The sequence below is a fragment of the Pseudocercospora fijiensis genome (genome assembly GCF_000340215.1).
Source record: "Pseudocercospora fijiensis CIRAD86 unplaced genomic scaffold MYCFIscaffold_2, whole genome shotgun sequence".
NCBI classification, from domain to species: Eukaryota; Fungi; Ascomycota; class Dothideomycetes; order Mycosphaerellales; family Mycosphaerellaceae; genus Pseudocercospora; species Pseudocercospora fijiensis.
The window spans coordinates 4136294-4160184 of record NW_006921533.1 but is presented as its reverse complement, the minus strand read 5'-3'; the positions used below and the strand labels follow the sequence as shown (position 1 = coordinate 4160184).

Genomic DNA, 23891 nt, shown 5'->3' with positions numbered 1-23891 from the left:
ACTCACACTCACCGCTCAACACGACATCATCCTCTGTAGGCGACTCGGCCATTCCTACGCCTGCATCCACTCCGTCTGACTCGCCTCAGCGAACCACTTTCGCACCGAACTCGTCTCTGCGAACCGGCACCAACATGGACGAGAACCCCCAAGATGACGCCATTGCACCCTCCGATCGACAAGAGCCCGAGGAACCTGCGCCTGCCACAACCGACGACACGACCAAGACTCTCGCTTCTAAGAAGAAAGCCAAATGCGTAAAGCCGAAGCACAAGAAGAAGAAAGCCGTCAAGAAGTCGCATCGCAAGAAATCGGCCCGAGACGATTCAGACTCGGACAGTGCCTCCGACGATGAATCTGCCTCGGATGATTCCGATTCCGACGACAGCTCCACAGAAGAAGAGGTCAAGAAGAAAAAGGCCAAGTCAAAACAGCTGAAGAAATCAAAGGGTAGAGACAGAAAGCGCAGAAAGAGCAAGCAAATAGACTCGAGTAGCGAGAGCGACGACGACAACAGCGACGACAGCGACTCATCTTCCGACGACGACAGCAGTCGAAGAAGGAAGAAGAAGGCTGCTAAGAAGGCCAAGAAGGCAGACACGGAATCAGAAGAGGATGGAACTGACGTTGAAGCCGACTATGCCAAGCTCCAGACAGAGATGCAGGAGCTCATGGCGAAGATGGCGGAACTGAAGGCAAATCCAAAGTCTAGCACGAAGCGTCGGCGATCGAGTACAAAACCAACAGCTAGTACGAAGAAAAAGTCGGGGAAAAAGGCTGACTCTTTGGAGTATAAGCGCGTGGACCAACTTTGGGACTCTAATATTCACAATTACAAGCTGAAGGAGAGTGCCGAAGATGAGGAGGGGGAATTCGCAGAATTTGCCTTTCTCGTCCGCAGACGATTCGACTGGGAAAACAAATACCAGAACACCGTCATCGATATCAAGTCGAAGCAGCTGCGTGCCGTCCTTGCCGAGGTGATGAAAGACTGCAAGAGCGTCAGCTTGGAGGCGGAGGAGCCTACCATCGACCCAAATCTGCTGTTCCTGTACCTTGAGGATCTTCGCACTTACTACAAAAAGACGCTGAAGTCCAAGATCAAGACGGAAAAGAAGAAGAAGAATGTCAAGAAGCTTGAGCAGCAAAAAGCACTTTGCAAGATTCTCGTCAAGTATATCGATGAAGACTATGCTGAGACCAAGAAGACTCTCTACCCGCTTTTGGAGGCGGGAAACATCACTTTCGATTTACTGTGGGCACTCTTCACGCCAAATGACATTGCCATCACATCGTGTTATGGCGCATGGGATGAGCCCCGATGTTTCAAGGTCGAGTACGCGATGAAGTATCAGACCATGACCCGCGGAGAGTGGTACTGCATTGAAGGCAAGTATATGGAATACGACGGCAAAGGCTTTGGCTACGGCGATTTTGAGGTCGACATTGAGTCCTTCAAGGGTCCCCGAAAGATCACCAGCCTTGCCACGTATCCACTCAAGTATCACAAAGACCCGCAAGGTATCAAGAAGTCCATCATTGAGCGTGGACAGCAATTCGTGGAGATGGAAGGCATGCAGTACAAGTTCCACAAGGGTCTGGCTTTCATGAAGAAGAAGAAGCAGGTGCTGAAGATCAACATCAACGGCCGTGTGATGATCGATCCCGCCTGCTTTCGACGGGTGAACCCGAACTACCCCATTTCGCTGATCAAGCCCAAGGACGCGGACGACCTATTCTGTGACAGCGAAGACGACGACTGTTCCTGTTGTGGCCCTGACTCAGATGAGGAGGACGCGGTGGGTGGCAACGAGAAATTGGAGAACGAAGAGCTCTCCGGCAGCGACAAGACACCCAAGTACAAGTACAAGTGGGTCGAAGACGATCATGGCGATCCTCACTTCGTTGCCGTCGAAGTCGACGAGAATGGCGAACCCATGCGCTCGCAGCAGCTCGATAAGATTGATAGCGCCGAGACTAAGAAGAGGACCTACACAAAGGAGCAGCTTCTACTAACATCACCTGTCGTGCTTGGCTTCGCATTTTCGGAGAAGCTGTGGCTGGAGTTCTCGCTTTCTGGCGTTCGCGAGATCACATACAATGATGACGCATTTGGCTCACTCGTTCTACCAGACGACAAGAAAACCACCGTTCGTGCGTTGGTCGAGTCGCACAAATTCCACGCGGCCAAGGCCATTGACGACGTTGTGCAAGGCAAAGGCAAAGGTCTCGTATTTGTGCTTCATGGTCCTCCGGGAACCGGCAAGACTCTCACCGCTGAGAGTATTTCCGAGCTGTTGAGATGTCCTCTGTACATTGTCTCGGCTGGCGAGCTCGGCACAGATCCTGCGCGACTCGAGTCGGAACTTCAGAAGATTCTTGACATCGCTCATTCATGGGGAGCTCTTCTCCTACTTGACGAAGCCGACGTGTTTTTGGAGAAGCGAGAAGTTCATGACATCCATCGAAACGCGCTTGTCTCCATCTTCCTCCGTTTGTTGGAGTATTTCCAAGGCATTCTCTTCCTTACCACGAATCGGGTAGAGACCTTTGGTAAGTCTCAGTGACATGATCCGATACCTGTCTTTCGCTAACCTACATTTTTAGATGATGCTTTTCAATCACGTATTCACGTCGCTTTGCGCTACGACGAGCTCGCACCGAAGGCTCGCAAGGAAATCTGGCGCAGCTTCATTGATAGGATTCGCAAGCAGGACGGCGCTGAGATTACTAACTTTACCGAAGAAGACTTCACTATCCTTTCGCGCCATCGACTCAACGGAAGGCAGATTAAGAATATGGCTCGCACAGCGCAAGCTTTGTCATTGAATGAGGGACAGAAATTGACGATGAACCACATCCGACGAGTCCTCGATGTTGCCGAAACGTTCGACCGGGATCTCAAGGGAGGAACCGGATACATCGACGCTATGAGGAGCTACACTTGAGCTCAGACAAAGCGACAGTGCGGCGGAATGAATACGGAGTTCAGAAGTATTTTGCATGTGATGGGTGGCGCAATGATGTTTCAATACCAGAATGAATCAGCGAGAGCATGAAGCGACAGTACACATTCGCGCAAGCAGCGACAAGCATGGAGTTTTTTGGGGTGAATTTGCTGGCTCAATGATTTATCAGGCCATTTGACGCTCATCTACGCTTCTTGGACATACGGCGGCGCAGTACAGATGGATCGGTATTGAGGTAGTGACCATAACGGCTGTGTACATAGGCAACATCAACAAGTGGTAATTGTGCAAACACGAACATTAATACCGGTAGCGCTTGTCGTATCTTGAAAAGGCGAAGTCAGTACATCCCGGGCTTCTGCAGCCGTATTGCCAGGATCATGCCCGGAATATCCGTATCGTTTACTCTCCCTGAGCGAATGCAGCAGATTCGCCCTCTCTCTCACAGATTCAGAAGTGACATGCACCTTCCACGTTATAGATTGCCGTCACTTTCCTTCTCTTTGTGGTTTAGCGGCTTGAAGAAAGAGTAGGCAGGTACAATATCAGTTAAAAGTCCGATGGTGGAAGGTACGTGTTGTGCCTGCCTGTGACTTGCGTTCAAATAGGAAGGCGCTGGACCGGAGATAGAAAATCCGGTGCGAATATACAGTATGGTTCATGGCCACGGAAGATGCTGAAAAAGTGAACGGCAGAATTCAGTCAGTAGTTTTGATCGACTATGCTTTTCTCTGTCCTACATCATACGCAAACCTGTGTCATTATTCCATTCCGTAGCCCTTATTACACCTCCCCAAATTCTACCGCTTTGGGCTGCACTGAAATATCAACCTTTTCTTTCTCAGATATGTGATCAGAGCCTTCGGGTGGAGTGTACTCCACCCCATGGAGTACCGTGTCATCATGAATGCTCTCCGATATCAAAGTCTCAGTAGCGGGAAAGAAGTACGACAGTGTGAAGTAAATGATTGCGGCACTCGTCAATCCCCACAAATAATTCATGTCGTAGAGATGAATGATGCCGGAGTCCAGGTGAATGCTTGGATTGACCGCTCGAGCAAGGCCGGGGATGTTGGGTGTCACCGAGCAAAGGAATGCCACGGCCGCTCGCCAGTTGAAGCCGTGCCAGTACTTGTATCGAGCGTATCGACGGTAAAGGCTGGGTACATCAACATGTCGCTTCTTGACGAGCCAGTAATCACTGGCCAAGATAGCAGAAATCGGTGCGAGGAAAATTGCTAGACCAGTCATGAAAGTCAAGAGACTTTGAGCAGATGAAATGATTTTCCACGGCACCATAACCCATCCGCCGATGATGGCGGCGAAGACGACTCCTCGGCGGATGTTGATGTACTTGGGAAAAAGACTGCACATGTCGTTGGCGTATGAGATGACATTTGCGGACAGATTTGTTCCGATCTGAGCCACCACCCAGCAAAGTCCGACGAAAAAGGCTCCGCATCGTCCGGCTGGTCCATCCCATTTGCCCGCGAGCACTAACGGATCCCATACGTACTCCCCGTATACCACCTTGGCTGCCGAGCAGGAGATGATGCCGAAAAGCCCAAGCATGAGACCAATGAATGGAAGGAAGAATCCTTGCCAGTAGACGCCTCTGGGAGACTTCAGGTAGCGAGTGAAGTCGGGAACGTTGGTAGCCATCGTCGCCCAGCCACCGGCGCAGGACATCATGGCAGCAAGCGTGAGCCAAGACCTTTCGGCTCCATGAACTCGATAATCTTGAGCCCAAATTTGCCCCGTACCACCAGCCTTGCTCGTTACGGCGATCACTGTGGCCGTGCTCGCAGTGACGGTGACTACCACCTTGAAGATGAAGAACCAGCGCAGCTTGTGTGGTGCAATGAGGAGGACAGGGAACTGGATGCTCCAAAAGAGGAAGTGGGAGAGTAGCTGCTGTGAAGTGATGCCGGCCGATGCGGGTAGATGGTTGGGAATGTTGAGATAGCTTGGCCAGATGGCTCGAAGCATTTGTGTGAGCGCGGTGGAGCCGGTATACGTCTGAATTGCATGCCAAAAGAGTGCTGTGACCATTCGAGTGACGACGGCGAACCTGGCGAAGAGGAAGCCGAAGGACGAGCGTGCGGCCACGGGAAATGGAACGTGCAGGTGTGCTCCAATTGCACCGTTGAGCACGAGAGGAATGGAGACTATGCCTAGACCAAGCAGGAGGGAGTAGATTGCCTCTCGGTAGGTCAAGCCCACGGCGATGATTGAAGCTGGCGCCATCCAGCCTTGTGCATTCATAGCGTCCGACACCCAGAAGCCCAAGATGGTCCATGTCGTCCATGTTCTTCGCTCTAGCGGAGTGACATCAGAGTCGATGTTGGAGTAGCTATCCTTGTCCGCGAAAGAGGTCTCTTCCTTTGGCAGTACCCATCCTGATAGTCTTCTCTTTGCCTTGAGGTCGGCTTTGACCGCATCAATCCGTTCGTTGATAGTCATAGTGAGGAAGTGAACGGAAGAATCTTGCAACGATGACAAGAAGCAGGGTGTTGAGACGATGACATGAGGTTCTACTTATGCACTTGCCATGCTGTACGATAGCATGTGGTTATCTCTTGCAGCACTTGTGTCTGTGAAAAGCCACGAGATGCCCCATCAGTCGCTGTGTCGGGATCTGTGTCGAATTAGCCTTATCAAGGTTTATGGAGCCCCATGTGCACCCATGCAGGTCCCCTAGGCCCTGGGTTTGAGCGGCCGACGGCAGCCGTGCTTCGGCTATCAGTCTGGAAGTGACCAATGGTTATGGAGCATTCCTTACCCATTCGTTGATGTATAGCAGCCGCTCGAGAAGACATCTCGGTGTTTAAACCTTTGGGATAGATCTCTTCCTATTGCTGTACGTTGCTCTCGCGTGGCGGCTGCGTGCAGTCAAACTCACGCATCAATCTTGGCTCCTTTGCACCAAAAGTAGCTGCGATGACCGAGGTGCGTGCGAACTAGTTATTCACTTTGAAGACCAAAAAGAATACTGATCGTGTGATTCACACAGTTCACCTCTTTCTCCGGCCGTAAACGCCATCTGGCTGGCAATACAGCTCGAAAAGCAGATTTCAATGAAATCCCGACGATATCTCTGGCTGCACCGGAACAAGAGATCATCGACCAATTGCGCGATGCGTGTACCCGCGTAGGATTCTTCTACATCAAGGTCAGTCCATGATGATAAGAGTCGTGAATTGACTCGTTAATGTTGCTTTTCGCTCCAGGATCACCAAGTACCTCAAGATGTGATTCGTAACATCTTCGCCACGGCCAAGGCTTTCTTCGACCAATCTCTTGAAGTCAAATCCGAAATCCATTACAAGAAGAATAAGGTCCTGCATGGCTACGAGCCCATTGCAGAAGTACGGACAGATGAGTCGAAGCGAGCCGATCTCAATGAGGCCTTCAATTGTGGGTATGAAGCTGCCCTAGACCCGCTATGGGATGGCGACGCCGGCGAAGGTTGGTCGAATCCGGTGAAAGAAACGAATTTCTCTCTGGAATGTGGATCGCTGATGAACAGCAGAATTCGAGCAAGATAGTCCCATGCAGGGCGAAAATGCTTGGCCACGAATGAGTGGCTTTAAGGACAACGTGGCTGCATACTACGGGAGCGTTCTCATGCTGGCACGTCGACTTGTAAAGCTTCTTGCCAAGGTTCTGGAGCTTCCGGACGATTACTTTGACTCTGCAGTGAAGCATCCTGGAGCCATGCTGCGACTGCTGAAGTACCCAGCACAAGATCCGCGCGATCCTGATGCTCTTGGAATCGGAGCGCACACTGATATAGAAGCCATCACCATTTTATGTCAGGGCGAACAGCCTGCGTTACAGATCCTGAATGTCGATGGCCAGTGGATTCAGGCTCCGCCCGTGGAAGGGACGTTTGTGGTAAACGTCGGGGACATGCTTGGGCGCTGGAGCAACGATGTTTTCATCTCGACTGTTCACAGAGTGCATAACAGCACAGGATGCGAGCGATACTCCATCCCATTATTGGCAGCGCAGCTGCCAATCTAGACACCGCGGCTACCGCCCGCGAAAATCCAAGTTGTCCGCCAAGACCGAAATGATTGGCTGAGAAATTTCGCAGAAGTAATATTCAATCAAAGATTGAAGGGAAATTTGACTTACCCCGGATTTCAGCGTAGAACGTCAATCGAAACAAATATTAAAGGGAAATTTGACTTGCCCCGGATTTTAGCGTAGGTATTAGCTAGTGTTAGCTAGCTAGTATTAGCTAGTATTAGCTAGTGTTAGCTAGTATTAGCTCGGACTATTAGCTAGTATTAGCTAGTATTAAAATCTAAGTTGTCCGCTAATACCGAAATAATTAGTACCGTAGCTACTAATCTAGATACCGCGCCTACCGCCCGCGAAAATCTAAGTTGTCCGCTAAGACCGAAATAATTAGCTAAGAATTTTAGTAGAAGTAATATTTAATTAAAGATTAAAGGGAAGTTTAACTTATCCTAGATTTTAGCGTAGAACGTAAATCGAAAGCGCTTAACGAAACCCGGATATAAGCGTAAAACGCTAATAAAAATTTAGTAGGAGCTTAACGTAGACTAAAGACCTAGATATAGCTATATTCTACTAAATACGAAGCCTATCGACTAGTATAAAGGTCCCCGTAGCGAAAATATTAGTAAGACTACTAATAGTACTATTAATTTTAATAAAGCTATTAGTAGAGGCTGTAGAGCTACTAGTAACTTTAGACTATTAGACTATTAGTAGGGCTACTAGTAGGCAGCTACTAGTAGGACTAGGTATTAAGAAAACTATTAACAAACCTATTAATTAAACTATTAGGTAAACTGTTAGATAGACTATTAGATAAACTATTAGCTAAACTATTAGTGAACCTAATAAAAGAACTAATAATAAAACTGATAATAAAACTGATAACTCAAATGGCACTAATAGTAAAATAGTTAGTAAAACTACTAATAGGACTATTAATAAAACTGCTAATAAAACTGTTAATAAGACTACTAATTAAAACTACTAAGACTATAAGCTAACCTATAAATAGGACTACTAATTAAAGTACTAAGACTACTAACTAAACTAGAAACAATACCACCAACAAAACCGCTAATAGGACTATTAATAAAACTACTAATAAAACTATTAAAGAAACTACTAAGAAAATACTAACTGAAATTTTTGTTACACTAAAACTAGTGATCGAACTGCTAATTAAACTATTACTTAAATAGTTAATCGAGCTATTTGTAAAATTGCTAATGAAACGACTAGTTAGACTGCTAGTTAAGCTGCTAGTTGAACTACTAATTAGACTACTAACGAGATTTTAAATCAACCGTTACTAGCAGATCAGCTACTAGTTATACTGCTAGCTAAACTACTAATTAAACTGCTAATCGATCTACTAATCGACCTACTAATCGACCTACTAATCGACCTATCTCTATTTAGAAGTTAGTAATTTAGTACTATATACTTTAAATTATATAATTTATCGGGGGACTAGCTACTAGTAAAATACTAATTAAAATTTCTATTAAACTAAAACTACTAATTAAACTACTAATTAAACTATTTATCGGGGGACTAGCTACTACTATAATACTAATTAAAGTTTCTGTTAAACTAAAACTACTAGTCGAACTACTAATTAAACTATTAATCAAACTACTAATTAAACTACTAATCAAACAGTTAGTTAAACTATTAATTAGACTATTAATTAAACTACTAATTACGTTTTGAATTAAACTATTATTAGTAATCTAACTTCTATTTAAACTACTAATTAAACTATTAATCAAACTATTAATCAAACTATTAATCAAACTATTAATCAAACTATTAATCAAACTATTAATCAAACTATAAATCGAACTATTAGTCGAACCGTTAACCGACCTCTACTAATCGACCTATCTCTATTTAGAAGTTAGTAATTTAGTATTCTATACTTTAAACTATATAATTTATCGGGGGACTAGTAGTAGAAATAACTAGTATAATAGCTAAATCTATAATAGCTAGATAGTATAGCTTAAAGCTATTAATCTCTAAGAATTATACTACTAGACTTACTAGCTAGAGGATAACTACTAGTAATTAGGGGGTTATATATAATATATCTAGGCCTCTACTAAGGTAGTATATCTATTCTTTTAGTATATATTCTATATATAGCCTAAATAATTAAATTTTATTTATATATTTTAAGCTAAGGTTAATAACTTTTACTACTAGTAAATTTACTACTAAAGTCTAAATCGCTATTTTAGTATATAGCTAAAGTCCTATTCTCTCTTACTATAGTAATTAGCTAAGTAGTACTTAGTATTTACTATAGATATATTTCGTTTTCTAACTAAATATTTAAAGCCTACTAACTAAGAGTCTAAGGGAATTGATAGCGCGCGTCTAGACTAGCAGCAAACTACTACTTAGATACTAGTACTTATACTAAGCCCTACTAAACTATATACTATAGCTAGAACAAACTACTATACTATAGCTAGAACAAACTACTATATAACTTAAAAAAGCATAACTATAATTAAGAATTGTAAGATTAGTAAATTTTCCTTTATAAACTAGGGCATAGATATATATAGAAACTAAAATTATAATATTCTCTAAAACTAGTATCGTATTCCTAGAACCTTATAGATAGCTATATTATATATAATATAAACATACCTAGGCCTATAGTTGTAGAGTCTAAGAGCCTTTAGCTATCGAAGTTTGCTAGCCTCGGTAGTCGAGATATATATACGATTAGTAATCAAAACAAATACATTGCAAGCTGCCAGTCTTGGAACGCGATAGTGGTCCACAACACTTCCTAGTTCTTTGGACCATCATACGACACGGTTCTGCAGCCTTTGCCAACGTGTATTCCGGAGGGCGGCAAGGCGTGCTACGATCCCATCGTGGCGGGTGATTATGTGTGGAAGCGTTTGGCGCAGTCTCGACTGACCAAGGAGGAGGCCAAGACCAAGACGTTCATAGAGAATTCGGTAACAGCGTAGATGCTGGATTTTGCGATCTCAGATTTTGGCCAGGAACCCTCTCAGGGCGCAGATAAGGTGGTGGTGGTGGTGGTGGTGATGGTGGTGGAGGATGATGACAGAGTAGTATGCTTGTGAATTGGCAAACGCACGGCAAGCGCCAGCCGATGGGCCGTCGGCCCGGACAAAGCTTGGCATTTGAACATGCCCTCGCTCCCTGCGAGCCACGCCTCACCCTTATCTATGTATGTTGGCCGTACAGATGCATCGACCTACAGGCCGCGGCATATCGCACGTGTCGACGCTGTCTCGAACGCCGTGTCCAAGCCAATGACTGGCCGCGGGAAGGATATACTTCTCTGCACCACCATGAGGTGCCGAACCTTACTGCACGCATGCCGGGCGAGCTATGTGTATACATAGAGCCGGCGGCTTTGGTCTGTACAGATTGACTGTTGGTTACCTCGCACTGTTCTGACTCTGACTCTTCCTCGGTCGCGTGTGATCGTGCTCTCTCACACCTTCTCCTCCAGCACCTCACCTCCCAGATATGGCGGCGACCATGGAACTCCCTTCGGCAAGGCCGTATCCCTACAAGTTCCCGCAAGAGTCAACAGCACTCATAATCATCGACATGCAGCGGGATTTCGTGGACCTCAGCGGCTTCGGCATGATCCAGTGTGGCAACGACGAAATATTCAAGAAGGTCAGGAACATTGTCCCACGAACGCGAAAAGCGCTTGAAGCGGCGCGAGCACTGGGTCTCCAGGTCATTCACACGCGAGAAGGCCACAAACCGGACCTATCTGATCTGCCTGCGTCAAAGCGACTGAGACAAGTATCTGCACCATCAGGGCATCACACCATGACGATTGGAGACCAAGGGCCCATGGGCAGATTACTTGTGCGAGGTGAATACGGGCACGGCATTATTGACGAGCTCACGCCCATTCCTGGTGAATCTGTCATCGACAAACCTGGCAAAGGCTCGATGTGGGACACATCTTTACATCGCACACTTCTCGCTCGAGGTATTACCCACCTTCTGTTCGCTGGAGTGACGACAGAATGCTGCGTCAGCACTACTGCACGAGAATGCGCCGACAGAGGCTTTGAGGTCTGCGTGCTGTCAGATTGCACTGATGGCTTCGACTCTGCTTTCTACACGAGCACATTAGACATGCTTTGCTCCTACGACGGCCTTTTTGGCTTCGTTGGCACATCGAACGAATTGCTGAGTTACGCACCACCTCAGACACAAACACCACCAACAACGCCGCCCGGCTTCACAGGAGACATCTCCTTGTCTGCACTTCGCAAGCAGTATAGCTCTGGGCAGTTGCGCCCCACGGAGGTCATCAAGCAAATCAGCGCCCGCATCGAAGACTTCAAAAAGAAAGATCCTGCCGTCTGGACTCATGTCGAGGAACCCGAGAAGTTACTTCGAGCCGCGAAGGCAGTGGAAGATCAATTTGCCAGCAAACCACTCCCTGAGCTATATGGTGTTCCATTTGGAGTCAAAGACAACATCGACGTCGCCGGTGTCAAGACTACTAACGGCTGTGAAGCATATGCATTTGTGCCACAACAAAGCGCAAGAGTCGTGGAAGACCTGCTGGAGGCTGGAGCAATATTCGTCGGCAAAACTAATATGGATCAACTTGCGACAGGCTTGTCAGGATGCCGCTCGCCCTACGGCACACCTCGAAGTGTCTATGGAAATAATCGTATCTCGGGTGGCTCATCTTCTGGCTCCGCTGTAGCTGTTGCGGCTGGACTGGTATCCTTTGCTCTAGGCACAGACACAGCGGGCTCCGGAAGAGTGCCGGCAGCTTTCAATGGACTTGTCGGCCACAAGCCGACGAAAGGAACGCTCAGCGCAAGGGGTCTCGCACCAGCTTGTCAGAGCCTGGACACTATCACCATAATGGCATCAACAGTGGAAGATGCTAGGAAAGTTTGGCTTGCTGCAGACACAGGCATAGATGAAAATGATCCGTATGCCAAATCGCCACTGTCGCTTGCACTGTGGCAGTCTGAGTTTCGAGGCGTCAAAGCCGCCGGGTTCAGATTTGGGGTTCCGCCAGCATCTGCGTTGAGCAACTGCTCCCAGACCTACCAGTCACAATTCATCGCTGCCGTTGAGAGACTGAAGAGAGCTGGTGGAACCCCACATGAGGTCGAGTGGGAGCCTTTCGAAGGCGGTAGTGATCTCCTGTACGATGCTTCCCTGGTCCAAGAGCGTATTGCTTGCATTGGACCAGACTTCATTGCCAGCAATCTCAACAAGTTTCAGCCGGCGACGAAGAAGGTCTTTGAAGCTGCGCTGAACAAGGACATTAAGCCTTGGCAAGTGTTTCGAGACCAACATCTACAGGCCAAATACACCCGTGAAGCTGCCAAAATCTTCAAGAACATAGATGTTCTACTGGTGCCAACCACGACCTGCCATCCTACGGTCGCAGAGATGGAGGCAGATCCATTGGCCTTGAATGCCAAGCTCGGATACTTCACACACTTCGCGAACGTTCTCGATCTCTGCGGCATTGCCCTGCCTGCATCTATACACCAAGCGACCAACGGTGAGAGACTGCCATTCGGAGTGACGCTGCTCGGTGCTCCTGGCACTGATGGCAGGGTCTACGATATTGCTCGCGAGTTCGAACGGACAACATGAGGAGACGATACCCTAGCATTTGCATTTGCATCTCGCGAGATGATTGTCACGTTGGAGCGTTCATTCACTGTCATGGTTGTTGCAATGTAGATCTTCACAAGATGATCGCTTTCAATCACACCACCATTTCACACATACCGCACGTGAAGCACCTATGACGTAAGAAGTGTACATGACAAGCATGATTGCGAGGAGAAAGTAGACACTTCGTGCTTACCCTGTTGCATCAACAATGCGAAATCCAGAATGGCGCTGAAGCTGACTCCGCTCAAAGACCTTCGTGTCTTGAAACACCAAATCCCATCGCATGGTCTAACACCCAACACATCAATTCAAAATAAGCCGCTCCTGCTCTACAAATCTGCCTTCCCGAGGAGTACAACAGCCTCGGAAATCGAGTCCCATCTCTCGTCCATCGGAGTTGCGACACCGCAATGGCGATACACAATGTACTCGACCTCTCACTTCCACTCCACTTCGCACGAAGTCCTCTCCATCTCCCATGGCAAGGCTAGATTATGCTTCGGCCACGAGGATAATGCGTCGAAGGTCGAGACTGAAGTTGAGAAGGGAGATGTGATCGTCGTACCGGCTGGTGTAGCGCATAGGCTGGTGGAGGAGGATCTAAGTGGTGGGTTTGAGATGGTTGGAAGCTATCCCACAGGCTGTAATTGCGATATGTGCTATGGGAAGAAGGGGGAGGAAGGGCGGGTTGAGAAGATCAAGACTCTGGGATGGTTTGTTGGAGATCCGATTTATGGGGATGAAGGACCGGTATTAGATGTCTGAGACGTTCTTGAGATAGTATGCAGACGATGCGTAGCTCTAGCAAGATAGTGTAGGCGTGCGTACAGGGAAGGAGGGAGGAAGCTGCAAAGACTGGGTCCTGCCATGCTTGGCACTTTCGGACTTCACGCGTCGACCTCGCGTCATCCATTCACAGCCATGCATATTTCAATTTCCATTCTGTACATACGCCAATGACTCTCACGCTAGACGACGCGTAGCCAAGAAAATAACAAGTTGCTCAAATTATTCAGAACTGACATCCGCCCGTCGCTCACGAAAGCCCATCCGTCGACGCCTTGATGCACAGAATTTGCTGCAGAATGGAGAAATTAGAGGAGTAGAGACTGGCGAAGAGCTTGGGCAAGGATTGATACAAGAGCACAGATAACCTCAGCTGTGTTTAAGGCATGGCACTGTGTTGACCCTCCAGCACTCGGCGTTTCAGCCGAATGTCTGATGGGCCTATAAAGATGTTAGCATAATAGCAGCGCCTGCCGCAGACCTCGCTCCCGATACCCTGGACGGCTATCTGCGAGACTATGAGGCTAATTTGGCTGCCAAATTCTGTCGAGCATAGCCATCGCAAGCGATCGCTGCAAATGCGCCACTTCGGGGAGCCAGCCGCCAATTGGATCCAGATGCTCAGTCTGCGGGCAGATGCTGCTCAAAGCATGGCGCGAGCGACAGCGGGGGTAGAAAATAGGGGCAGATAAGGGCTGGGACACTCCGCACATACATTGTGCCCATCCCACGAGCATCTCTATGCCACTTCTGCTATCCTGTGGATATGGCAGTCCGTCTTAAGGCTTCGGAGAAGGCAAACAGACCCGCCCTTGAAAGGACCGCAGATTGTCTGCTGATACCGCTCCGCCACGAGAGGTACGGAGAGTGGACATAGAGTTACCCCTTGCAAGTGTGGCCGCGAAGTATGGGCTTGCGTGGAATACGGTGGGAAGAACACGTACCGGGTGTGTGGACAGTATTCGAGGAGCAAGGCGCATCTTCTTGGTAAGCTGCGCGAACTTCGCATCTGCCACGGGATTTGTGGAGCAGAGGAAATTCACTGAACCTTTGCCCCGCTGTGAATCCAGGCTGAGATGCTGCTGGGCAATATGAGGAAATTGGGTTGGCTTTTGTGCGTGAGGTTGCGCCTGGTGAGTCCGCTATGCAGGCCGCATGAAGCTGATGCTGTTTCAAAGGTCTTTCCACTAATGTCTCTGAGCTGGCTGAACATCTAAGACGTTTCGTAGGCCTCAGAAATGCGAGACCGTCTGACCCAGGCCCATTGTGATTTCTTCGACAAGGAAATCTTTTGCAACGATCGCTGATTCTGGCCCGCGAACGTAGCTTGCATTTTGTGCTCTGCATTGAGGTGTTGCATGATTTACAGGATCCGGGCGCAAGTTCTAAGACACCTGCTTTATTTTGCACTATCTACTAGGACCAAATCCGCTTCAACGATCGCACATCCTATTCAATTTCTTCTATTCTACTGCTTCCCCGCCATAACCCGATGCTGGATGTTGAAAAGGTACTCCTCAGCCTGAGTCGATGCATCTTTCACGCGCAAACCCACTTTGGAAGCTCTCCCATCGATTTCCAGGCCGGCAGTTGTAGGATCAATATTAATTAAGAAGACTGTATACATTCAGAGGACTGCAGTCATTTAGCTGTAGAGCGCAGTCAGCTGAAGGCTATCGCGCGATCCCTTGCTGGAAGTGTGAGCAAGTGAATACTCGAATACTCGCACGAACTGTCACGAAAACTCGCGCTAGTGTCAAGCACCGCACTTCAAAAAGAGTCCCACTCACCTTCTTTCCCTCTCTCTCCAAGACAGATCGATCTGGCCTGCACCAAGTGTTTCGCCTCCGACACCAATTCACTACCGAACGTCACGTCACAAGATACCAAGCATACATACAAGCATACTGACCGCCTCAGAATCCTTGGCCGTTCCCCAAGCGACTCGAACAATCTTAGAACTTCCCTCAATCGCGTTACACCTCCAACAGTAACTACAGGCGCTGCGCAGCAATGTCTTCTTCCAAGCCATCTGCCACTCGGCCGGCCAAGGACAACATGCTCGACTTCAGCGCCGGTGAAGCTGAGACTTTCCTAAAGACTTGCACAGCTCGAGTCTATGCGAGCCAGCCTCGCGAAATCACCAAGAACTATCTGGATTTGGCCGCGCTTTTCGGCGAAGAAGATTGGGCAGCTGTCTCTGCTTCTATCCGTAACCGCACACCAGAGCACATGAGGATATTTTACCGCAACAACCGCGACGACATTATAGATCACCTCATCGAGAAGCTTAGCAACATGCCACCGACACCACCGGGCAGTGGAGCCAATTCGCCGAAGGGACCGAAGAGAGGTCGCGAGTCTGACGACGACGAGTCTTCAAACACTGCACCGAACAAGCGACAGACCACCGAGTCAAATTCACCAAAAGCTCGGCGTACCAATAGCTCCACGTCGCTGCCCTCATCAGTTAGTGCTTCTGTGAGCAGCGAAGCGACTGAGCCACGTGAACAGTCCACGTCTGCTTCGAGCTCACCTGACAACAACCTTAAAATCAGCAACTCGACAATTCAAAAGGCAGCCGTGGACAGCGCGCAGCAGACATACTTTGGCGGGAATAAAGACCAGGATGAAACCGAAGCTCAAGCAGAGGGTGATAATGGGACAGTCTCTCAACTCGAGGCAACGCTTAAGTTCGTCAAAGAACAGCTCGTTCGTACGAAGAAGCGGCATGCTGATGAGATTGCTGCCCTGAAGCAGGAGCATAAGCTGGAGCTTGACACCAAGACGGCTGAATTCAAGCACAAGGAATACCAGTTATTGGGGCTTGAAGATCGAATTAGGAAGCTCGAGGACGATGAAGATGATGTCAAGAAGAACGCTCAAAGAGAAGCAGCCTATGCTCGAGAAGAAGCCACAAACAAGATGATGGAAGCTGACGAGAAAGTCAAAGCTATCAACGAAAAAGCCAAGAAGCTGGTCTCGCAAGCCAAGAAAGACGCCGAGAATGATGTGGGTCGTGTGCAAAAGCAGCTCGACTACAGCAACAAGCATGCTGAGGATCAATTCAAAGATCTAAAAGATGAATGGCACAAGAATCAGGATCTGGAGAAGGCCCTGGAAGAAGAAAAGAAGTCATTTGCCGCCCTTCGATCTCACCTCAACAAGCTCCAAGAGCGCGCTGGTCTTGAGCGAGATGGTCGACCGAAGGAGAATCAGCGCCTCGCGTTCTACGGACTAACGCCGACCAAGCCCTACCAGGCTCCTCTATACACACAACACGCGGTCAACCATGCATGCGAGCGCTACTTCATGCAGATGTCCCGAGACTACTTCAAAGCAGACGAGGGCAACTGGTCGAAGTTTGTCGACAAAGTCCAGGGCCTCTACAAGCGCCATGGCTTCCCTGTTCCAATCTATTATGGAGGCGGAGAGGAGAAGAAATCGTAGGCAAATTGAGCTTTTGGACTCTGCACTGACTTGCGCCACATCGCCTTCGCTCACGCCTCCCACAACCTATCCTGCCTGCACCCTCACGAAATATCCAGATGTTCGCAGCCTCATGGCCGGAGCATCGCTAATGGATACATGTATAAGTGATCGAATTTGCTTCTCTCTCTGGTATCACCTCTGTACCAAGTCACCTCAGACATGAACAGAATCAAAAGCTGATGATCTGCAGGATTCAAACCAGAAATTCTAGATTCACAAGTGACCGCGCAGTGTGAAGCCAGCAGACAAGCTCAAATCTAAGCTCACGAGGGAGTCTTGAACACACCAAGCCGCCCCAGCCTTGGACATCTGGATCACAAGCTGCACTGCTCGAGTCCACATTCCGATTGCGGTGAAGCTGGCACTGACGAGAATGTCTCCTGTATTGTTTCTTGGCTGACTGAGTTTCCAACTCTCCGGGATAGCTTGCGCCATCGCAAACAGAAGTGGTGCCACTCGTGCAGGCGGCGTGGTGCGCAAGACAGAGATGGCGTGCAGAAGCTTATGGCGTGCAGAAGGTGACATGCATTTCGTGCTCCTCACGCTAAGAGGTACTCCGGTAGCTGCTCAGCCTTGCGGAGCATACTGTATGCGGCCTCTTTGAGCAATGATGAACCAAACTTCTCGCACGACCGGTAAGACTCCAAGCCGCAGCAATGTAACAACCGTCTTGCCCAAACAAGACCGAAAAGCTGCAGGCTTCGGTAGAGGTACAAATTGACCGGATCAGGGCGAAGAAGTTGGAGGAAGTCGTGGTTGGAGCTTGATCGACAAGGATCTCATTTCGCGATGGCTCAGGGCGACGTCACTGCGTTGTGATACAGCACTTGGCGCACTGAGCATGCGATCCATGTATTGAAGGAGGCGATGAAGTAAGAAGGGCGAAGAATTGATAAAGAGCCCATCATGTGCTCATCCTCAGTTTCGCCCACTTTCCCTTCGTATGCATCATGAATCGCGAGCAACATCATCATCATCAGCAGTGACCCAGACCGTGACACGTGCGAAGAACAGGTTGAACACACGGAGTACGCACCTGAGCAGACCTACCAGTACCTGAGCGTGCCAGCGCGCATTTCTTGGACACAATGACTCTCGTAAGCGTGTGCTCCCGTGCCAACCCAAAGTATTCGAATTCGAGCTTCCTTCCACTAACGCTATATCGTCAGGGCGGCATCATTCTCGCCATCGGCGCCATCTTCCTTCCACCAGTCGCAGTATTCATCCGCACAGGCTGCGGTGCGCAACTCCTCCTAAACATCCTCTTGTGCTTCCTGGGCTGGATCCCCGGCATTCTTCACGCCTGGTACGTGATCCTCGAGTATCCATCAGCACGACAACGCCATCGGATCAAGAAAGCTCGCCGGCAGAGCATGACTCGCGAGACCATCTACGTGCCTCCAGCTACGCGCACGAGATCGCAAAGTCGAAGCGTAAGCGGACATCCGGCTGTAAGGACGAGGAGTAGGAGTGTTGGGCGGATGAGTGGTGAGGCGGTATATGCGGGCACGAGACAGCCATATTATAGCGACGAGTATTACTCGCATGATCAGAGGGTTGGATTTTATCCTCCACCGCCGAGGAGCAAGTACTAGAGGGAGTTGGTTGTCGCTTGCCGAGAATCGATGAAGAGATAGTTTAAGAGGAGCCATGGTGGGGTGAAAGATGATCCATGGGACTGGTGGAGAGGCTACCTTTATGCTATACGAGCGAAGAACAGCTGGACTGACCAGGCCTACGAACGATTAACGACCTTTGGATATAGATACCTCTTGAAGAACAAGACACGAAATTGCGATGAGAAAGACACTGTTCGCCATTGCTGTCAATTACTTAGTATTTTGACCCACAAGCATAATCCAGACTCGCGCCTCATCTATATCGTTACACGTATATACAGCAGCAAACGACAGCAACTCATCTAAAATGGCTTCTTGCCTAGATCCTCGCGCATTTTCCTGAACTCCTTGCTCTCATAAAGCTTACACATGGCCTGATGCGTATTCACGAAATGCGACTGTCCCCAAGGCAAATGTTCGTTCACTGACCAAAGCTTTTCATGCACAATCTTCAGCTTGTCTTCTTCGTCTGCCTGCGGGAAGAAGCCATTCCATACTCGATCCACAAATGCCACGGGAAAAGGACCATCTTCCCTGTAGGCGTAGCTCAAGAATGCCTGCTCAGCCATTAAATTGTCGTATTTGTCTGCGTGCAAGAATTCGCGAGTCAAGCGCGCGTGCATGGCGAGATTGGGTTGGAATACCATGACTCCTACATTGATCTCCTTGTATCCTCCGACTTGTGTTCCGAAGAAGGTATAATCGCAAATCTCCTCCTCTTTGAGTCTGTCCTCCTCGGGGAGGAGCTCGCGAATGCATTTCTGTGTTTCGTGGAGGTCGAAGATCTCGTCGATGTTCTGGAATGGGAATGCGTCGAGGTCCAGAAAGGCAATCTTGCTGTAGTCTGTTTGGCGCCACATGTTGAGCTTGGAAAACAGGTCTTTCCAGCGCCCAAATGTGGCCTTGTTCGGATGCCATTCAATGAGCTCGAGTTCGCGCACGATTGCGCCAGATGCTTGGAGCAAATCACGGTGCTCCTGCGGGATGAATGGTGCCACGAATACGGTAAGAGGGTACTTTTCCGACTTGGATCTTGGATCCCATAGGACGCGATATGTCAATTGCATTGCTGCCATGAAATAGGGGTCGTGGATCGTGCCATTGCGCGTCGAGAGATATGTCGCGAAGGTTGGGTTTCCTGGACCTTTGAAGTTCTTTGGCATGTATTTGCGGAGGTGGTGGGTGTCGTACACGTTCGCGTCGCACATGGTCAGGTTGAGATCGAGCTGAAAGGCATATTTCGCGTCGTTGAACTCCTCTGGAGATTTGCTGAGCTCCTCCAATGCATCTGCCATGGATGTCGCTGTGGCAGCCGGTGGGTTGGCATCTCCGTCTGTTTTATCTCCTCCTTCTTCTGTCTTGTCGGGAAGTCCCAACACTGCGGTCGGCGGATTCGAAGTCGGCGTGTCTTCGTAGATGGGGTCTGCCGCAGGAGGAGGTGTCTCATCTTTGAATTTGTCTGTGAAGCCCTTGGCTGCCTCCGGGACGTTCCATGTTGAGGCCGTTGCCGGGAGCGTTGTTGAGGAGTAGAGCACGGCGAGCACGACTATGGCACCGACGAAGAAGCATAGACTCCTGAGGGCTTGTGGCATGGTTGTCTGTTGTCGCGTGCTACCGCATAGGGAGGACTGCACAGAAAAGAAGGGACGCTGGTTTGGTTTGGGCCACTACTGTCGCCTCCATCTGCTGATGCGCCCAGACGCCACCATAACCATTTCCGACTAATAAGAAGGATTGGGTGTACCTTGGGGAGACCGCCGAGGCACCCAAACCTCCTACCCTCCCCTGTAGTTGGCTAGCTGGCGGCTCACCCAATTGAACGGCAAGGAATTGACCACCAAATGAGCGCCACCACTGGCTCCGTCGGTCGGGGTGGAGAAAGGGCTTGGCTTGTCGGCACTGCCAAGTTTTGTCTTGCACTTCACTTCACCTCAGCCACGGCTGCTTTCACATGCATATGGTTGCTCATTATTGTAGAAAGCTGGACTGCATCTGCCCTGCATCCGCATATTGTCATTGTTGCTCTCCTCTTTCCTAGTCAAGGCGTGAGTCCAAGGTTACTCATCTCTCTAGTGCAAGATGCCTCCGACCTAAGCAACGTGAAAATGGGAAGCTCATTTTCACTTGACTGAGACTGCCAGAGTTCTCTGTGCGGATCTGCGGTAGAAGGCCTCCAGTGAATCCAGGAACAGCGTCGCGCCGGCGAAAGAGATCGACAGGACCAGTTCTGTGAGACGATGGCCACATCCTTGGTCGCGATAATGAAAGAGCTTCGGCGCGGTGTCCATGGCTATATGGCCTGCATGAGCATACGTTTGGCGTCGTTGACAACATAAAGAGAATATGGGATTGCGCAGAGCATATGTAGGAGGCTCCTCGCGTGGCCGCTGTCCTGCGGCCGCTATGCTCTTTCGCTCAAGGAAGATCGGACACTGCACAACCGCTCTGCTTGCGCTATGATCCTCCGGAGATCCTCAGAGCAATATAGCGGTGACAGCAGCCGCCAGCCCAACGCACACCGCCTGGAGACGAGCAGCAAAGCAGCATCACAAGGCTCGCCAGGCCTCTGCGAACTGGCCTTCCTTCGACGCACAAAGACATCTGATGCGCAAGGCCCTGGCGCTCGTTAATATTGGCACGAGATTAATGTCGCTCAAACACTGGGAGCGCATTTGCCGCCAATCTCAGCGCGACACTCCCGCGCTCGCAGCTTGCCTCGGCTGACCTTCAGCAAGCAAGCTTGAAGGAATTTGCGACCTGCGGTTCAATCCCGGCAACGCCGAATCGAAGAGTCTACTTAGCGGCCAAGAAATTCCCAACTTTTGTCGACAACCAATCAACATCACAACACCAATAACCAGCTCTCTAAACCAATTATCTCTCGCTTGATGAGCTCGACCGACGGAAAGCGAGATAGAGATGTAGCTCCTGGGAACCGTTATTGCAACTGTTCCTCACCCATCATCAACAACAAACAAAGAAACCCAAACAGGGAGGAGTGAACTTTTTTGCTCCCGCGTTCGAGCCATGGCTTGGCGCGATGCTCGACCTTTTTGCCTCCAACGTGCGCAAATTGGCATCCTGATACGAGCAGCAGGTCCTTCTTCTGCGTCTGCTTCTACCCTTTTCTCCGTCATGCTCAATGTTCGGTTATTGCATAGAATACGAAGATCTGCAAGTGCCGAAGCTCTCTGCCATCAGCTGAAAAGTAGAAAAATAGGACTTGAGATTTGCCAAGGTGAGGCAGCTTCCTGATCTTTGCAATATTCGCGCACTCCCTCTATCGACACCTGCGTACACAGCACAAAGTAGAAGTCGAGATTGGTCGTGAGGGCAAGCAGACGAAGAGGCAAGTAGCCTTATCATCGAAGCCGATTCCTGTGGCACCTTCCAAGGTCTCATCGCGTGTCAACAAACGACGCCATTCACTGGCCGATCGTTCAAGTCGGGAAGCCGCTCCACAGGCCGCAGTGCGCAGTGCGCATTGCCACCAGACACTCGCCATGTTGCTACCTTCGGTCATCCGCGTCCACTGTACTTGCGGACTCAGGCTTGTTCAGATGCGCCGTGCGAGTTCTGTGGCATACCCTGCGTTTCCTTCGAAGCGCGACAAGCTCACATGATGTTCGACGCTGGCGAGCAGTACAGCGCAGAAAAAGTCTAGGTCAACGAATCCAGGATATCTCAATCTCGCTACCTGACTTACATGGCCTGTTGTCTGCTCAAGACCAACAGTATATACGCACTGCTGAGACTGCTGTAGCGTTGCATTAAGCTTTGATGATTGCTCTGGGCTCGCCCATCTGGCCCAAATGTAATTTTCGGCACCAACGAGCCTTGGTGGATCCTGATTTATTCGATCGGGAGAGTGCTGTTTAGGTAGGCAGAGGCCGACCGCGAACAGCTTCACTTCGGCAACAGTGCAAGTGCTTTCCGTCCGGCATGTGCACTGCAATTACTTGCCCTAAGGTACCCTCTGAAGCTCGCTGATCCATTTCTTGCTCCCACAAGTTCACATTGCAGGATCGAACATTATCCAATCATCACAATAAGATAGGCACAAGTGGCGAGAACTACGGAATCTGCTCGTATGTTCATTGCTCCCTGGATATAGCTACTGGTTGATTTTGGATTCTCCTGGCCGGCCCTCGTTCTAAGGAGTTCCCGGCCATGGTGGCATTCTGCAAAGATGGATTACCTGGTACTAAATATGCATTCACATCGCCTTACCTTGCATTTGGCTTCTGCTGTGATGACAATGCGTCGGTTCCTACGATTTTCCCAGTAGTCACTGGACATTCGCAAGCAAGATTCTTCACTAATTGAAGCTTATATGGCATCTCGGTACAGGCAAGCAACGTGAAGCAAGCCAGCGCGAGTGTTGGTCATTGCCAAGGGGTCGAGATCATGTTCTAGAAACGAGCAATGCCGTGCCCAAGCGGCTGATATTAGGGTAGTATTGCACGACGCACGCGTGAATGTTGATCACGGCCGCAATGTCATGTGCTGATCACCGACACTTCATCTCGCTTACGGTCCGCTTTTACGAGGCAGAAGTTCGTCCGCTGCTATCCGGAGGCTAGGCGTGGAAAAGGAAGGGTATAGGAATGATCCACGTTGATAAGCTGCCTGCTTTCAGTAATAGCGTGTCGCCTAGAAGCTAGTTCGTCTCTTAATCAATAACTAACAGTGCCACTACATGTTACCTAGCATGAGATGACTGGGGTTGTAAATAAGATCCGCAGCAATATCGAGATGCGGATAGGGTCCTGGACAAAGTCAATGGCTGAAAGCTTGCAAGGGATGCTTGTCAAAAGCTTACAGCTCACCCGGTCGAAACACGGACGTATGAAAAAGTTTAGCGGAAGTGTAAAAATTCTTGCTTGTAGGATGTTTGCTGGGGAAAGGGTTCGTCCGGTGATAGTAGTGTCCGTTCGGGGATGGCATGTTTTGGGATTGTTTTTCTTGACTACCGCGACAGGCTATGATCGCGATGAACGCCGTCGGTTTTAGAACCAGTCTATGGTCATGTGTGAATATCTACGTTGTGATGTAAGTCTTGATTGCACTAGGCATGAATAGTCTTCGACTTGAAGAGCGGGTTGAGGAACGTCGATGACGAGGAACAATCTTTGTGCAAGCCCTAGTCGTGACGTGAAGAAGGACTGCCGTGCTCCAACCCGTCAAAGGTCGAGTCACGGGCTTATTAAGATGTCTTCGCTGCAGCGACCAGCCCAGTTTGCTACAAACCACTGTCGAGAGAGCCATGTATATCCCAGCCTATGTCCTTCGTTCTAGACGACACAGCCTGGTTCTTAAC

The 23891-nt window shown here is 49.2% G+C and overlaps 10 protein-coding genes across 10 annotated transcripts; 6 read left to right on the top strand and 4 right to left on the bottom strand.

Annotated features, from left to right (window-relative positions):
- Positions 1–11: 11 nt before the first annotated feature.
- On the top strand, positions 12–2948 carry MYCFIDRAFT_106452 (uncharacterized protein; the record flags this gene model as incomplete). The annotated part of the gene is made up of 3 exons (XM_007925401.2): positions 12–1799; positions 1833–2553; positions 2608–2948. Coding segments are annotated over 3 exons (2850 nt in total), but the record flags the coding sequence as incomplete, so codon positions are not given.
- A 423-nt stretch (positions 2949–3371) lies between these two features.
- On the bottom strand, positions 3372–5432 carry MYCFIDRAFT_64795 (uncharacterized protein; the record flags this gene model as incomplete). Its single annotated transcript, XM_007924501.1, has 2 exons — positions 3372–3380; positions 3864–5432. The coding sequence occupies 2 exons, from the start codon at positions 5430–5432 to the stop codon at positions 3372–3374; spliced, it is 1578 nt and encodes a 525-aa protein (XP_007922692.1).
- Positions 5433–5982: 550 nt separating this feature from the next.
- On the top strand, positions 5983–9994 carry MYCFIDRAFT_131098 (uncharacterized protein; the record flags this gene model as incomplete). The annotated part of the gene is made up of 5 exons (XM_007925400.1): positions 5983–6141; positions 6200–6437; positions 6499–6929; positions 9681–9722; positions 9812–9994. Coding segments are annotated over 5 exons (1053 nt in total), but the record flags the coding sequence as incomplete, so codon positions are not given.
- Positions 9995–10535: 541 nt separating this feature from the next.
- MYCFIDRAFT_131788 (uncharacterized protein) lies at positions 10536–12650 on the top strand (the record flags this gene model as incomplete). Its single annotated transcript, XM_007925399.1, has 1 exon — positions 10536–12650. The coding sequence occupies one exon, from the start codon at positions 10536–10538 to the stop codon at positions 12648–12650; it is 2115 nt and encodes a 704-aa protein (XP_007923590.1).
- A 246-nt stretch (positions 12651–12896) lies between these two features.
- Positions 12897–13524, top strand: MYCFIDRAFT_151261 (uncharacterized protein; the record flags this gene model as incomplete). Its single annotated transcript, XM_007925398.1, has 1 exon — positions 12897–13524. One exon carries the CDS (start codon positions 12897–12899, stop codon positions 13437–13439), a length of 543 nt encoding a protein of 180 aa, XP_007923589.1. The 3' UTR covers positions 13440–13524.
- Positions 13525–13682: 158 nt separating this feature from the next.
- Positions 13683–14793, bottom strand: MYCFIDRAFT_172021 (uncharacterized protein; the record flags this gene model as incomplete). Its single annotated transcript, XM_007925397.1, has 8 exons — positions 13683–13828; positions 13854–14102; positions 14165–14213; positions 14267–14372; positions 14401–14452; positions 14477–14621; positions 14649–14733; positions 14759–14793. The coding sequence occupies 8 exons, from the start codon at positions 14791–14793 to the stop codon at positions 13683–13685; spliced, it is 867 nt and encodes a 288-aa protein (XP_007923588.1).
- Positions 14794–15473: 680 nt separating this feature from the next.
- MYCFIDRAFT_82170 (uncharacterized protein) lies at positions 15474–16910 on the top strand (the record flags this gene model as incomplete). The annotated part of the gene is made up of 1 exon (XM_007924648.1): positions 15474–16910. One exon carries the CDS (start codon positions 15474–15476, stop codon positions 16908–16910), a length of 1437 nt encoding a protein of 478 aa, XP_007922839.1.
- A 235-nt stretch (positions 16911–17145) lies between these two features.
- Positions 17146–17477, bottom strand: MYCFIDRAFT_172019 (uncharacterized protein; the record flags this gene model as incomplete). The annotated part of the gene is made up of 3 exons (XM_007925396.1): positions 17146–17261; positions 17293–17377; positions 17409–17477. 3 exons carry the CDS (start codon positions 17475–17477, stop codon positions 17146–17148), a joined length of 270 nt encoding a protein of 89 aa, XP_007923587.1.
- A 420-nt stretch (positions 17478–17897) lies between these two features.
- Positions 17898–20403, bottom strand: MYCFIDRAFT_181907 (glycosyltransferase family 8 protein). Its single transcript, XM_007925395.1, has 2 exons — positions 18122–20403; positions 17898–18049 (listed from the first exon to the last, which is right to left on the bottom strand). The coding sequence occupies exon 1, from the start codon at positions 20161–20163 to the stop codon at positions 18874–18876; it is 1290 nt and encodes a 429-aa protein (XP_007923586.1). The 5' UTR covers positions 20164–20403; the 3' UTR covers positions 17898–18049; positions 18122–18873.
- Positions 17898–20404, top strand: MYCFIDRAFT_161836 (uncharacterized protein). The gene is made up of 2 exons (XM_007925394.1): positions 17898–18049; positions 18122–20404. Exons 1-2 carry the CDS (start codon positions 18041–18043, stop codon positions 18545–18547), a joined length of 435 nt encoding a protein of 144 aa, XP_007923585.1. The 5' UTR covers positions 17898–18040; the 3' UTR covers positions 18548–20404.
- The last annotated feature ends 3487 nt before the right edge of the window (positions 20405–23891 follow it).